The sequence below is a fragment of the Suillus plorans genome (assembly GCF_016647745.1).
Source record: "Suillus plorans strain S12 chromosome Unknown HD556scaffold_36, whole genome shotgun sequence".
NCBI classification, from domain to species: domain Eukaryota; kingdom Fungi; phylum Basidiomycota; class Agaricomycetes; order Boletales; family Suillaceae; genus Suillus; species Suillus plorans.
Window position 1 is genome coordinate 273,641 of NW_024537420.1, and position 13,811 is coordinate 287,451.

The following is a 13,811-nucleotide window of genomic DNA, read 5'->3' on the forward strand; positions in this document are numbered from 1 at the left end:
AGACAGCGCGATCCAGCAAAACCTGCTCCAGCTGGTTGTCGTCGTTCGAAGTCCTCCCCTCCTGGCTGCGTTTCTCCATTGTCTTTCATCTCGAATGACGTTCGTGACAAGCTCCAAGTAATTCAGTGCAAGTGTCGACGGTCCCCGGAAAACCGCCACATTGACGAAGGCCAGAATCCACCTCTGCACAATGAGGCCCCGATTTGGTCCACTCACATCTTCACTGACACCGTGACCCGGAACGGTATACCAGATGAAATTGGACTGCGAGCTGAACATGAACGTCCACATCAGTACGGTGAGCGGGGACGGGTCGAGGTTGTAGAGTTTATTCAGATGTACATGACGAGCGCAGCCGATCCAGATATACTACGATGACCTCCGAAAGGGAACATATGACTTTCCGGATGCTAGGTGAGCACGCCATGCCGAGGGTTGTGTGTTGACGACAGCTACTGCAGAAACTCCATGAGTGACTACGTGACAGTGCCTGTAGTGATGCAGCGGCAGCGGATTATACCCATAGAGACTACTCCAGTAAGAGTATAACTGCGACTTGTCAGACTGTCACAATCGTAGAAAGCTGAATCAGTTCTAGCCTCAGCGGTGAACGTCCCATAAGAGTCAAAGCCATCCTGACGATTTGGGAGTGCACCGTACGCAGTAAGTCTGGAAGGACGCCAATGATCGTTGAATTGGAAGAAATTGCTATGAGAGAGAACGTAAAACCCGCTTGCTAGCCATTTGGGTGCACGTGACTAGGAGATGAATAAAAATTCATTCATTCATTCACACGTGTTTACTTTGATTCCTACTTACTAGCTTGCATAGTTGCGGCTTTCATGTAGCCATCGAGGCACTTAGCCAGTACCCTGAGCTTATGTGAGCGTAGATGGCCAAAGAAAAGTCAATTCATTCATTTACACGCCCCCTGTCTCGTTTTCACCAGATGGAAAATACCAAGACCGTCGTAGAGTCATGGTGTCTCCGAGCTGATGATCTACTAGGCGAGGGAAGCTTCGTACGCCCATGCTGTCCTCTGTTATTCTATGCCTGACATTCTCTTAGGGACGGGTGTACAAGGCCACTCGATTAGTCACCGGTCAGATCATGGCTATCAAGAAATCCCGAGCATCTCTTGCACTCAAAACCACCATCTTGGATCATGAGCGACGGGTTCTGCAGCGTCTGCAGGGGCACCCTTCCATTCCAAAAGTCTTCGCTTATGGACGATTGGAGCATTTCGAGTATCTTGCTATGCAGCTCCTCGGGATGAACCTTGGTGAAGTGCGAGCACGCCGTCCTCTACAGGCAGTAAAAACACCTTAATGGTCGCTGATCAGATGGTATGTAGCACGAGTCATCTCTAGTCCATTAGTAGGCTCATACTGACCTTGCGCTAGATCTCGGCTCTCGAACACATACACACGAACAAACTTGTTCACTGCGACATCAAACCTGGGAACATCATCCTCCACCCCACCGATCCTAAGCGTTTGTATCTGGTCGACTATGGGCTCACCCGGGCTATCGCACGTGAGGCCCAACCCAACATCTCTACGGATGAACCCCTGACATCGCATGCCATTGGTACGCTGGGGTACGTCAGCTTGAACATCCATCGTCACATTCGTAAGTTGGCCCAGTATTATATGCTTTCCTCTTACCTGACAGGAATGTAGGATCAGCTCCGCGTGACGATATAGAATCTCTTGGCTATACGCTCCTCAGTCTTGCTCGGGGAGACCTTCCATGGACGTACAACACTCGACATGGAACAAGCAAGAATCAGGAAGTCCAAGTTAGAATCAAAAAGCAGCAATTTAGCGGTGCTGACATGTCCCCAGATGGCTTACCTTGCATTGGTCAAATGATCGACTACGCACGCAGCTTGAAGTTTGATCAACTACCAGACTACGAGCTGCTGCGTTTTCAAATACAGGAAACTCGTGCACTAGCTGGCTTACCGGACCCTGCTACAATCAACTGGAATATTCCGGCTGAGGCTTCGTCAGGTCTGCTGATTTTTACTGAACGTATTTTTTTTCGACTGAGCGCTCCTCATAGACTCTCTGTCCCGTCCCCTTATATGCGTGGATACCATTCCGTTCTGCCCTGGACAGATTGTATGCTGCCAAATCGATGTTCGCACAACTATTGAGGAATACAGCGCTCGAGCGGGTGATCCATTGTTCTGGCGGGATCCCAGTCTCTCCCCTGAAAAATGGGACACAGCGGTCCGCCCTGCGGTTGTTCTCCGAGTTGGAATAGACGAACGAAGCAAGCTCCAGAGTATTGTAGTCGTCTGTATCGGACAAGGAGTCCTCTCTTCCACTGACATGAATGTTGTTCCCATCTCCTCCTCGCCTACTGAGGGCAGTTTGACGCCGAGTCCCGCTTGGCCGCTCTCTGACTCCTACTGCTACATATTTCCTCGGCTGATGCGATTTGTGTGCTACCCGGGCGAGAAACTTCATATTCCTTCTCGTATTTAAACCAGCCAAGCTGATTTTATTTATCTAGGTCCAACCTGTTCCTTCTCCCTGGACGATCAGCAAAACCGACGTCGATCTCCTCCTCCAGAAGTTTGGTAATCACACCTTCGCAGACACGTTACCGTTGCGGGACCGATTCATTACTTTCCAATATCCCTTTGTCAAGATCACTGCATTTGGCCTGGATTTTTCTCATGGTAATGGGGAAGGCATGCCCATCGAATGGGGAGGACGCAGAGCATGGCACGACGAGTGGGAAACTGTCAAGAAGCGTCGCGAGGAACTTGACCAGGCGAGCGATTATAAACGCGCTCTGCCCCAAAGTTATTTCGCCTCGGACTTTGAGCAATGGGGAGGTTATCAGATGGAACTGAGCTCATCTGTGACGGCAGGTGTGGATGACAACGGTGACACTGGGTTGCCTCTGCTGCCCCTGATCGCTGATGTCGAGATGTCTCGCGATGTGCGTTTTACTATGTAAAGCTTCGTGATGCCATACTGTACAATGTGCATGCCAACCTGTAGCTGATACTCTCAATTCCCAACTTTCTGGTTAGTCGACTTGGGGATGTCTTCAACTTATGTGATTACGTGATCCACACACGTGAAGTACTCCGAGGAGGTCGCGATGCCAAGCGAACACCGTACGTAAGTTCAATTATTGTGCAATATCTCTACCCCTGCATCAATTACCCACTTCCCAGCGCCGACTCCTGGCAATGGCAGACACAGGAAAAGTTCATCGCCGCAGATCAAACTTCATAATAGCTCATGACACAACAAGCTGTATCGTCGCGATGCGATAGGCATTACGCATCTGTCATTCCAATCCTGCCGCACACATTTGTATCGTCATGGTCCACTCGGAAGCCACCGAGTCCAGAGACTTTATCACTCATAAAGCACCCCGACGGCCCACTGTCAAACAACAGTGACCTTTCTAAAAACTATCTGGTGAGCGCCTTCATTCAAACATATAATGCTATTAATCTCGTCAAGAAAAATCCTACATTGGCAGTACATACCTTGCATAACTGAGCTGGATGCGCTTCAAGTTGCAGACAGGCACTCAAGCATGTAAGTGCAATGGGTGGATCATTGGTGGTCTGGTTTCTCATTCACCCCCTTGCTAGGTCTCCTACTAGTACTGATGCACGCTGTCCAAAGGGTAGCTGGACTCAACTTCACTCAATGTCTAATTGACATCGTGACGAATGCGAACGCTACACAAAATTTAGCTGGTTTACTCGATGGCAACGGAAATCCCATATCTAATGTGTCTGATGCGACAGCGATAAGCTACTCGCTGTGCACCTCAGTCTGTGGGACCGGACGGGAACCTTTTCAGTGGCCCGTATTTTCGCAAGATTTCAGCACATGGTTACTGCCAAACCTTGCACTGATCTCGCAGCTCCCCTTTGGGGCACAGTACAGGCTCGACAATCTCATGTCTGCTGTGTTAACTGTCGGGTCACCGGTACTCGCTGGTTACTCTTTATTCATCACCCTCCTCAATTCTCGCTGGATCACCCGCCGATTTAATCAATCGGTGGACTATCCCAATTCAGATTTCGCAGTCTCTATCTTGAGCAGCCTTCAGCAAGTTCCGCTAAGACTCCATCCCGGTCGTTTCCCCTCTCTTATCGTCCTGCCTGAAAATGGCTGCTGGTGGAAATGGTTCTCTGAATTTGTGGACTACACACACACATGGTCAATTGCGTCCGCGACGTCCGTCGCCTGGGTCGTTATCGCCTATATCATGAATGTAATCAACTCACCAGCGGACGTTTACACAAGTTCTCATTCCGACGGCGACGCCACTGGTTCACTGTGGCTGTGGTTGATCCCAATAGTCGTTGGATGGTTGCAACTCTCCCCCAAATGTGATTTTCGTCGCTTACAAGCGGCTTATAGCCATGCAGACCAGCATGCACACATAGGGCCAGCAGGTGCTTATATGGGAACGTCAAGTGCATCCGCCCGAAGAGCTTTAACAATAACTGCTCGGGAGAAGGATGTGATGTCTCCAGACGAGCTCCTTACCCCTCCAGTGTTTAATTACTCACGTTCGTTGCGATGGGCATCAACAGCTGACACTGTCTTCCTGATGTTCGAGATGGCATCAGAGAAGGCTCAAAACTGCATTCCCGTTACTTTGGGAAGTGATTGGGTCGAGTCCGACACCTCTGATACCATCCACCCCAGCAATCGACGTGGGTCACCCAGGAATATCGTCGCGTACTGCACCGAGCCCCACGGTGTACCTCGCAGCCATTGGGCACCCGGTGTGTTCACAAGAATGGCCATCGCTTCGTGTGCTTCGCTTGTATTACAGTGGGGAACAGTCGGGGCAGCGTTCATGATGGCATGGTTCACCCCTACTACAGTGCGTTTTTTCGACATACGTGATGTGTGGTCAAGTTGGCTAACTTCAGGCAGCGCATGGGGTGTCGATCTCTGAGTTACCTGCTGTTTGGAGTCACATCGACCTTAATTTGGATGATGCTCCTGATGTCTAGTATCCTCGCGCACTACTCCGCAGGTTATTCCCATCGAAGGGTACTGTCTGCACGCGTTGCTTTGGTGCTGTCGCACTGGCTGCGATGGGCGGGCAAAGCATTAGCAGTTGCAAACTCTATATGGCTGGTGTTGGCGTGCGCGTTCGTGTATTCCAGCTTCTACAATACATGCTTCTGCAATTCTAGCGTGGTCAGTAGGGGAGAGGCTGCATACAATGTGATCATTGAAACTGCAGCCCAAGCTGCACAGCTTAGGGTTGCCTGGATCGGCGGTCTTATCGTGGCATGTACCTCATCGTTATTCTTCCTTGGTCTCATGAACCTTTTATTGGATACAGTTCTGTCGTAGGAACATATCTTGGGCGCAGATTGTGTGCTTTATTTCTTATTTCTTGATTTGTTTAATGGGAGGGCTAGTTGAAGGGGTATCTTGTCCGACGTTGCATGCCATGATGGTGTGTGATGTTCGTACCGCACATGAACGTTAACTGTGTTGCATCATCCTCAGCTGTCTGAGCCACGGTACTAGCCCAGAAAATTCCTGGACATTCGTGGTGCCTGTCGTCATCATCATGGTTGTTAGCCCTGGTGTTATCATGATGCACAGCATAGTACTTGATTCCCGCTTGAGCAACCATCCTTCTATCAGATTGACCAGAGCCCGCTCGGTCGTACCTGGCTCAGAATGGGAGCCACTTGTGAATAACCGATCAAGCTTAAGGTCAAAAAACACACTGTCATTCCCTCACCCTTACAGGTTGACTAACGGCACGAGGCTCGTCGTCTGGCATCAGGAAACGTGTCTTATGCTTTAAAAGTCTACCTGATACGTACCATATGTCATTCTCAGGTCAATTGCCTGATGGTATAAAGTGACACCCATGAGAACGCGAGAACTCTCAAATCATGCTGATAGTATATTTCATACGGGACTACATCAGGACAACTTGGAAGTGCGCTAAGATGTATGACGAATCTGGCGAAGAAGGCTGTATACCATCGGAACGATCTCTGGCAGGTATTAATCATACAGGTCTAGCGAAGATCGTTGTCAGTATAATGGAGGTGTGATACCGAGCATTATCTTCATTTGCTACGTTCTTTGATGATCTTCACACCAGGTAATATGCATTTACAAAACATGGATGGCTTAACGACTTGTGGTTGAGTGTTGAGTATGGGTAGCGATGCCGAAGGTGTGGTATCGGCGTCCGTAGAAAGCCCTAGATGGGTAGGAGGTTCCGCATGGGTGGTAGAACACCGAACGATTGGGCCTGCGGGATTTTTTGGAAAAGAGAGAACCTCCAAACCACGACACTGCCTTGAGGCCGAACTTAACAACGCAGCCAATGTCGGTGGTTTTGGTTGTAACGAATTAAATGAATTAGTGGTGCTTGATTCCATCTGGCGTAACTTTGCCTTCATCGTAATCGTGTTGATATCGGTACTGACAATTCAAAGGTAAGTTGATAGGTACCCTTCTGAACATAAAACTCACCCTTTAGACCGAGTATGAATTCCACTTCTTCATCGTACTCACGATAGTCGGCCGCGCATCACCCTGCCCACCTGGTTCGAGCGGAGCTTGATAAGCAAAGTAACTGCCAGCTTTCGACCTCGCAATAGCTTTCCGTTGATGCTTTTCCAATACCGTCTAGGCATCCTGGTGCATGTCATCGGTCAGTGAAGCTGTCAATGACTGGAAAGAACAATATTAGAGTTTGGCCAAATTTTGGCAGTCTACTATGGTGACTTTCGTGAATCACACAAATGTCACAGATAGTCACGGACAGCACTTGCCGAATTTAACAATCCGTTCGGCAAGACCAACATTAAAAGTCACATATATATGATACTGAAATTTCTAGTATAAAGTCTCGAGTAGAGACGTATTCGCATCTCAGTTCTGATATAGAGACTGAGATATTCCATCTATCCGTTTTTGGTACGTTCCAGTCAAAACGTCGCCCCGCTCCTATCGATCACCACACAAAATTCCCTTCAAAAGCAAAGAAAGTGCCTCTCACGAGAGGGGTACCAGAGAACCAGCACCGGAACCAGCATAGATGCAGTCCAACTTCACATCCGGCAGTGGGTGATCGCTTGTCCCTTTTCAAAAGTGTCAATGCATCATCATCGTGAGTATACAAGTACCCTACCAGCATGACAGTACGGAATTCCATCCTCCTTGTGTCCCCACCACATCACAGGCGACCACTCGTCCACAAGGTCGGCGAGTGTCTGGAGGTGGCCGTATGCAGCTGGCTGGGGACCGGACGGTCGGCGTAGTGCGACGAAAGTGAAGAAACAGGCAAATATAAAGAGCGCAATGCATAAGTTCCAGATCTGCAAATATGTATGAGAATGTTGTAACGATTTTACATGGGCAGGGATTGCGTACTTGAGCAGTGTACATCGCTATCGGAATGAAGTCTAGGGTTTCGTTAGCGGCGGAGATATATATGCCGAATGAAAGCCCAAACATCCAGTCTGTGATCGTCGAGGATAGTGTTCAATGACACTGACAAAAAATACTAAGCGTGAATGACTCACGCAGGAAGGGCTTCGCGATGAAAAGTATGAGACAGATCGGATGATTAAAAATCGACTCCAGTGGGTTCATCGCCACTCTGAGTCCTTTGCTTCTGGTAGCGCATCTCCACTGTCTTTCATCTCGGATGACATTCGCGATGAGCTCCGAGCAATGTAGCCCAAGCGTCAACGGTCCCTGGAGAAATACAATGTTGATATAGAGCAGAATCCCCACCTCAAGATCGGAACCTGGCATCAAATACACGATGGCATTGGACCGCGCGCTCCGGAAGAACGACCACGTTTGTAGGGTCAGCGGATAGGTGCTAAATTCAAATAGAGAGCTGGTAGGGAAGCGGTCCCAGACATACATGACGAGTACGGCCCATCCAGCGCATGCTGCAACGATGACCCAAAGAGAAATGACAACTTTCCGGATGCTAGGGTGAGCATGCCATGCGGAGGGCTGTGTCTCTGGTGGTTTTGCCGGGCCTCCATACGTGTCTATGTCAGACACACGACGCATGCACCGGAAAGTATTGGGGGTCAATTGTGCGTGGTGGACTAGCGCGGCGGTCAAGTCGAATGGTGAAGAACTCCACGTCAAGGCTTTAACAGCCCGCATCCCTGACAATGCAATGATCACCTGGAGGAGGAGTGCGACACCCAAAATGAGGAGAGGTATCCCTGCGATGGCAATGCCCTCATCAACTGTTTGGAATGTCTCCCAGTTATTTTGGTCCAAACATACGACGACTGAGGCTGAGCTGTAGGATATAATGAGGAGGACAGCCGCGATGCCGTTAAACAGGGCGCCGTTGGGGTTATACCATCCACGAGCTGCGGTGAGAAGGCGCAGATTGGTGTTGAAACGAAGCCGAGACTCTGAGGCTAGCGCAGCGCGCAATGAGACACCATGTACGAAGCCTATGGACTCGGTACATAACATGACGATTAAGTCAAGTATCAGGGTCAATATCCCCTGCAATGCACCTTTATCAACATTGACCAGGTTGAACAGCCTGGTTACTCCTAGGATGCCGTGATTGGCGAAAGTGATGACACCTGCAATGATGAATAAGCAACTAAAGATAATTGAACATGCCACTCCGACAAGGGCATATCTGCGACTCGTCAGACCGTGGTAGTAGAAATCGGCTGTAGTATCAGCAGTGGACTTTGCATCAGATATTATCGAGTCAAAGCTCTGGTGACCCGAGAGTGTGTTAGATGTAAGAAGGCTGGAAGGATGCGAATTTTCTTCTGTCAGTTCGGAAGAATCTGCCATAATGATGGGAGGCAGAGACAGGGAGGCCAGCGCATTATAGACAGGCAAATTAAATATATCTCACTTACGACCATGATCTCTGGTGCAAGGTGACCTAGGGTGACTTCGAGCAGTTGTTGCAACGTCGATTTACATCACATTGCAATTAGTGATTAGCATCATGATCGGGCCTGGTTTGGCCTGAAAGCACTGCCCTGGACCTAGCTTTAAAGGAGCTCAGGCTTACCAGATTTCAAGCCTGGGCTGTGAGCCCAAGCCAGCCCAAAGCGGTGGCTTGAGCAAAACCAACTATAGCCTATATGAAAGACACCCAAAAGTTGTAGTACAATGTTTTTTATCGCACTGTAGTGTATTACTGAAAGTGCACATGTCAGGATGGCGATCATCGAGAGCTAGTCACGGTCAAGCCTACCTTCCTTGCAATGTACTGCACACATATCCTTCACTCTCACTCAACTCAATGACAGTTTATTTCGCCAGTCCATGTTTTTTTTTCAGCGCGCAGGACGAAACCTGCGATAAAATGTCAAGATGGATACCAGGACTGGCAGGCAGGTGAGCTTTGAAATTAAAAATGACAAATATTTTTACACCTGGCGGAGTCGAAAACTGGGGCGTCCGCCGCGTCAGGTCGTATCGCAGCGGCAAAGCCCGTCACCTCCAAAGTGCAGGAACTGCAGTTGTCCTCACCATGGAGATAGATTGCAAGGACCCGGCCCTATACCATAGCAGCGCTCAATTTGTATATTTTTGTAATGCTATTGTCCATAGGGCTGGACATACTTATCAGCTCAGCTTCATTCCTCGGTCAGACGACATGTGCACTCATTTGTACAGTCCCTGTCACACGGTCGCATCATGTCACTGAGGGTCGAGCGATCCATCCGATGAATCGGTCGACCTTCCGAGTCAACGACATGAAGTAATGAGGATTGTCAACTCATACAAAGATAGCTTCGATATGTTTGAGTACTTTTGATACCGAGCCGACGGCCGGGTGGAAACGCGAATGTTCAGTAGTTCCACACCGTGACAAAATTACCAATACTATGACCTTGGCTGGCAATCTGCTGGCATTGTAGATATCCACATCTGTTTGAAGGCATAACCACGCACTGGCAAGAATTTCAAAGAACAATATTCAGCACATAAAAGCCAGCCGTCTTCCTACTCTCTCCCTGAGAATTATTTGATACCAGTCACACGAATCACAAACCATTAATGCGTTTCTCCTCTGCAATTGTCCTCGCCGTCGTTACTGCAGTAGCATCATCAATCTCTGCCATGCCCGCTGACGCGGCTGGCGCCAATGATTGTCCCAGGTTTTGCTTTTTTGACTCACAATGCGCTGACTGCCCTCTTGGACTTTGTGTGATTAACAGTAGTTTTCCTGGACTTGATAACATAATTCACCCGTATGGCAGACCTATTTTTTTTGCCTAGTGAGTCGTGCCTCTGGGCACATTGATGCAGTATGGCCGTCGGCACTGACTCAAACGCGCGAGTTATTAGTGATCTGCAAAGTTGATCAACGCGCATCAGGAAGACATCAGTCCACTTACAGCTCTTTGCAATGAAGACATTAAGTTATGATGCTGCCGGATATCTAAGTTGCAGGTGAATCTCACAAGCGTGTCATAATGTCGGACAGTAGACAGGTGCATAGTACATGGAGTAATAGCTCGAGACAGTTTTCCTTGCACAAGTTACCGTTGATCCGACCTTTTTTCTGATACAGAACTAGATACTATTTAGTAGGCTCCTTCACCCGTGCAAATGATACCTCACCTGAAACTTGGTTTCTGCAACTTGTTCGTCGTAATCCACGTACTTACTTGATATGAAACTTGAAGCTTGAAGCTTGAGAGTTCATCACCTCTAAGTATTAGGCGCCAAGCTCTTACATGGCTGTTGAACGATCTTGACTGACTCCGAGTCGGACTTGGATCTTAGTACTATCAGCTAGCCTCCGTGGGAATCTGTACTTAAGCTTCACTCAGTGATAAGTCCGCCCTGTCCCCGACTCCAGAAGTTATCCTCAGCGACAGTCTGCTTTGCTGTATTCGTAAACCTACAACCTGCAAAGATGTTTGGGTGGCTGTTTCACCTCGGCTTAGATGCATTCATTATCAGTGCATTCCTCGCTGGCATAAGACGCTCAACAGGCCTTACGTACGTCTACCACGCTGCTGGTCATGATGCTGACCCTCATTCCACTACAGACCTGCATTGTCTCAAGTTCCAAACAAGGACATTCGCCGTGAGTCCAAACTCCATGACCTGAATTGAGAACACTTGTTCACGCGTTGTTCTCGACTAGAACTGTTGCGGTCGTATCTCGAAGTCGGTCTGTAAACTGTCCCACCCTATCAACTATTTCATTTGCTCATGTGTTTTAGGTGAATACGTATTCGACTTTGCAGTCGTTGTATTCGGAGTACGTGCTGGACATTCTATCATCATATCTCACACTGCACGTCACTGACAACCACGTATAACAGCGCTCCAGTTCTTTCGAGAGGAGGCATTGAGTTTCCCAATTCCCATTTGTGTTCCTCCTGCCAATTCGTGATAACGGACCGCACTCACTGTTTGCAATATTTTATTCCGATGACACATAATTTGCTTACAGCCTTAAGCTTAATGAGCAGGTTGCAGTAGAATTGTGTGCTTGCGCGACCAGTTCCACTTAATATTATACACGTTCATCCGAGGAAGTTAAATACGAAGAAGTGCAGCACAATGGAGCCAAGGGCAAAGTCTGCAAATGCCCTATGCCGAGAATGAGGATCTATGACAGACATAAGAAAGGATACGCATACCTTTCAGGCGAGACTTCCTTGAATTCAGATCTGTTTTCGGGGTTGACTTGTGCGCGGAGGGATGCGGTCAGAACGAACTGGCCTACTGAGCTTGCAAACCTGTAAAGGCACTCAATACATGCCTGACATGCTAACCAGTAAACTCACCCGGCAAGGAATGCATTGAAAGGAAAGTTCGTGACAAGTACGCAATACACGAACTGCAGCACTCCGCTAAGCACAGTGAACGCCAAGAAAGCGTCAATGAACTTGAGGCGGTCGGGGGTCTGATCAAGGTATGATTTCCACAACGTTGAAACTGCCACATAGGTTTCTGACGACGCAGTTGAGGGTTTTGAGGATGACTTTGGGCCAGCCATGTTGAACGAGTGACGGCTAACAAACTGCTTTACTTGAAAGTGACGACGACGTGGAGGAAACAGTCTCGTCCAAACAAAGAAGGCCGGCAACTTGAAAAGACCCCGACCCGCCCGTCACGTTCAAAAAATAAGTCTTTCACTAACTTGCACGTCTCGTCCAAGGCCGAACTACCTTCTACTTAATTTGTAGTCGCCATTCTTTGTCATGAGCAGTGCTGGTCTGTGTCGAGCGTCGTCTTCTCTTACCGGTGCATTGTCTGCATGGAAGAGCACGAAATGTCCAAGGCAATTTTGGGGTGCACGGAGACACCTACACTCTCGGATAGAACTCGACTACAAGGTCGATGAGGGCCTTGCAAACTTTATGTCGCCAAGGACGCTTAAAATGGTTTCTGAGGAGTATCAGCAAGGTTTGCTAGACCGGTTGAACGAGATGTTTCCTGGTAAGTGTGGTTTTGTGAGCAATTTGCTTATAACTTACGCATGTACAGATGCTGCTGACCAGCGAAAGAGCGTCACACAACTCGTGATCGACACTGCTAGCTCTGGAAAAGATGCCCTTGGCTTCTCCTATGCAAGTCACGCCCTCAACAATTCGTTCTTTCTCAACTGCCTTGTGTGTCCAACTCCCCCATCTAGCTATTTCACCATACTAATTTACTTGACAGCGACCTCCAAAAAAAGATGAAAACTACGAAGATAAGATTCACAATCTTCTCATAGCCCCATCCATCCGCACCCAATTCGGTAGCTTGCCGCATTTCATCAACAACTTTTCTTCCGCCGCCAGAGGAATGTCGGGGTCGGGATACATCTGGCTTATCACGGACGCTGTAGGCAACCTTGCCATTCAGCCCACCTTCGCTGCCGGCACGCTTCTTGTTCGCTCGCGTGCGTGCACGGAAAACCCTGCGGGTCGTCATGAGGTGCTTCACGAGGGCAGGTTCCGCGACGGCCCACAGCCAACGCACTTGAACACGGGGCTAGGCAGCACACCGACATCACCCACGTCAGGCATGTCTCAGGGCCCTGGGCCACTGCACCCTTCTGCCCCCGTACGAACACTGCACTCATCACCGCGTAGTCACCTAGATGGCGCGCGTTCTTTCTACGATGATGAGCGCGCAGATCGGGGGATTGATTCCTCCGCGAGGAGCCTACGTAATTTGGGCGAAAAGATCTACCCTCTATTCTGTGTCAGCATTCACGAGCATTGCTGGCTTCTCGATCATGGAGTGTGGGGCAAGGAGAAATATATGAAGGAGTTCTGGAGCGTGCTGAATTGGGAAACGGTTAACGAACGGTACCTGTCATTCACCAGTGCGAAAGTTGGCGCTCAGCCATTCCGAAAGTAGATGGATGGAGCTGCAGAAATTTACGGTGTTTTGGCATAATTCACTGCTCAGTCTACTTAGATATATAACATCCATACTTATACCGTTCGTTTTAAACTTTTCCGCATAGCGGAATGCTATTGATCTGATCATAAACTCAAGTTGGCAGGTCGTCGCATCTTGGAGAAGCCTTGAATGGACTATCTTGGGGTGGGGTATCCAAATTCATGCACCAATACGATATACTTTGAATATTCTACCAGTACGTGCCCACATCAATCTGGTGTGACTCGTCATTCAAGCAAGGCGTATGCGCGACTCTCCTGAGATGCAATTTCTAATGTGAAATGTTTGGGAGTACATACAACTTCAAAATTTCAACTAATATACTTTATAGATGCCTGAATCTACTTCTCTCTCGGGATGGAAAATCGAGTGGTTCGGACAAGATAATAGTACATG

General features: G+C 48.6%; 6 protein-coding genes across 6 annotated transcripts; 4 read left to right on the forward strand and 2 right to left on the reverse strand.

Annotated features, from left to right (window-relative positions):
• Nucleotides 1-1,068: 1,068 nt before the first annotated feature.
• Nucleotides 1,069-2,601, forward strand: HD556DRAFT_1481750 (kinase-like domain-containing protein). The gene is made up of 4 exons (XM_041308635.1): nt 1,069-1,314; nt 1,404-1,632; nt 1,683-2,015; nt 2,068-2,601. The coding sequence occupies exons 1-4, from the start codon at nt 1,111-1,113 to the stop codon at nt 2,493-2,495; spliced, it is 1,194 nt and encodes a 397-aa protein (XP_041159093.1). The 5' UTR covers nt 1,069-1,110; the 3' UTR covers nt 2,496-2,601.
• Nucleotides 2,602-3,645: 1,044 nt separating this feature from the next.
• Nucleotides 3,646-5,363, forward strand: HD556DRAFT_1239350 (uncharacterized protein; the record flags this gene model as incomplete). Its single annotated transcript, XM_041298034.1, has 2 exons — nt 3,646-4,881; nt 4,935-5,363. The coding sequence occupies 2 exons, from the start codon at nt 3,646-3,648 to the stop codon at nt 5,361-5,363; spliced, it is 1,665 nt and encodes a 554-aa protein (XP_041159094.1).
• Nucleotides 5,364-6,810: 1,447 nt separating this feature from the next.
• On the reverse strand, nt 6,811-9,092 carry HD556DRAFT_561120 (uncharacterized protein). Its single transcript, XM_041310955.1, has 4 exons — nt 7,568-9,092; nt 7,416-7,504; nt 7,174-7,360; nt 6,811-7,123 (listed from the first exon to the last, which is right to left on the reverse strand). The coding sequence occupies exons 1-4, from the start codon at nt 8,832-8,834 to the stop codon at nt 7,038-7,040; spliced, it is 1,629 nt and encodes a 542-aa protein (XP_041159095.1). The 5' UTR covers nt 8,835-9,092; the 3' UTR covers nt 6,811-7,037.
• A 1,707-nt stretch (nt 9,093-10,799) lies between these two features.
• HD556DRAFT_1379959 (DUF1748-domain-containing protein) lies at nt 10,800-11,529 on the forward strand. Its single transcript, XM_041303215.1, has 5 exons — nt 10,800-11,006; nt 11,057-11,094; nt 11,155-11,181; nt 11,234-11,271; nt 11,336-11,529. Exons 1-5 carry the CDS (start codon nt 10,921-10,923, stop codon nt 11,363-11,365), a joined length of 219 nt encoding a protein of 72 aa, XP_041159096.1. The 5' UTR covers nt 10,800-10,920; the 3' UTR covers nt 11,366-11,529.
• On the reverse strand, nt 11,530-12,055 carry HD556DRAFT_1379963 (DAD/Ost2). Its single transcript, XM_041303216.1, has 3 exons — nt 11,804-12,055; nt 11,657-11,755; nt 11,530-11,606 (listed from the first exon to the last, which is right to left on the reverse strand). Exons 1-3 carry the CDS (start codon nt 12,013-12,015, stop codon nt 11,540-11,542), a joined length of 378 nt encoding a protein of 125 aa, XP_041159097.1. The 5' UTR covers nt 12,016-12,055; the 3' UTR covers nt 11,530-11,539.
• Nucleotides 12,056-12,148: 93 nt separating this feature from the next.
• HD556DRAFT_1536922 (uncharacterized protein) lies at nt 12,149-13,634 on the forward strand. The gene is made up of 3 exons (XM_041309641.1): nt 12,149-12,458; nt 12,507-12,631; nt 12,684-13,634. The coding sequence occupies exons 1-3, from the start codon at nt 12,221-12,223 to the stop codon at nt 13,368-13,370; spliced, it is 1,050 nt and encodes a 349-aa protein (XP_041159098.1). The 5' UTR covers nt 12,149-12,220; the 3' UTR covers nt 13,371-13,634.
• The last annotated feature ends 177 nt before the right edge of the window (nt 13,635-13,811 follow it).

Bases quoted from the DNA above. Each gene is read 5' to 3' on its own strand.
- HD556DRAFT_1481750 (XM_041308635.1), top strand. From the start codon at position 1,111: ATGGCTATCAAGAAATCCCGAGCATCTCTTGCACTCAAAACCACCATC. The intron at 1,315-1,403 runs GTAAAAACACCT...ACCTTGCGCTAG, and splicing joins CACGCCGTCCTCTACAGGCA to ATCTCGGCTCTCGAACACAT. The intron at 2,016-2,067 runs GTCTGCTGATTT...CGCTCCTCATAG, and splicing joins TCCGGCTGAGGCTTCGTCAG to ACTCTCTGTCCCGTCCCCTT.
- HD556DRAFT_561120 (XM_041310955.1), bottom strand. From the start codon at position 8,834: ATGGCAGATTCTTCCGAACTGACAGAAGAAAATTCGCATCCTTCCAGC. The intron at 7,505-7,567 runs GTGAGTCATTCA...CGACGATCACAG, and splicing joins CATCGCGAAGCCCTTCCTGC to ACTGGATGTTTGGGCTTTCA. The intron at 7,361-7,415 runs GTACGCAATCCC...ACATATTTGCAG, and splicing joins TAGCGATGTACACTGCTCAA to ATCTGGAACTTATGCATTGC.
- HD556DRAFT_1379959 (XM_041303215.1), top strand. From the start codon at position 10,921: ATGTTTGGGTGGCTGTTTCACCTCGGCTTAGATGCATTCATTATCAGT. The intron at 11,095-11,154 runs GTGAGTCCAAAC...GTTCTCGACTAG, and splicing joins TCCAAACAAGGACATTCGCC to AACTGTTGCGGTCGTATCTC. The intron at 11,182-11,233 runs GTCTGTAAACTG...CATGTGTTTTAG, and splicing joins GCGGTCGTATCTCGAAGTCG to GTGAATACGTATTCGACTTT.
- HD556DRAFT_1379963 (XM_041303216.1), bottom strand. From the start codon at position 12,015: ATGGCTGGCCCAAAGTCATCCTCAAAACCCTCAACTGCGTCGTCAGAA. The intron at 11,756-11,803 runs GTGAGTTTACTG...GTGCCTTTACAG, and splicing joins TTCAATGCATTCCTTGCCGG to GTTTGCAAGCTCAGTAGGCC. The intron at 11,607-11,656 runs GTATGCGTATCC...TTCTCGGCATAG, and splicing joins AAGGAAGTCTCGCCTGAAAG to GGCATTTGCAGACTTTGCCC.
- HD556DRAFT_1536922 (XM_041309641.1), top strand. From the start codon at position 12,221: ATGAGCAGTGCTGGTCTGTGTCGAGCGTCGTCTTCTCTTACCGGTGCA. The intron at 12,459-12,506 runs GTAAGTGTGGTT...ACGCATGTACAG, and splicing joins GTTGAACGAGATGTTTCCTG to ATGCTGCTGACCAGCGAAAG. The intron at 12,632-12,683 runs GTGTGTCCAACT...TTTACTTGACAG, and splicing joins CGTTCTTTCTCAACTGCCTT to CGACCTCCAAAAAAAGATGA.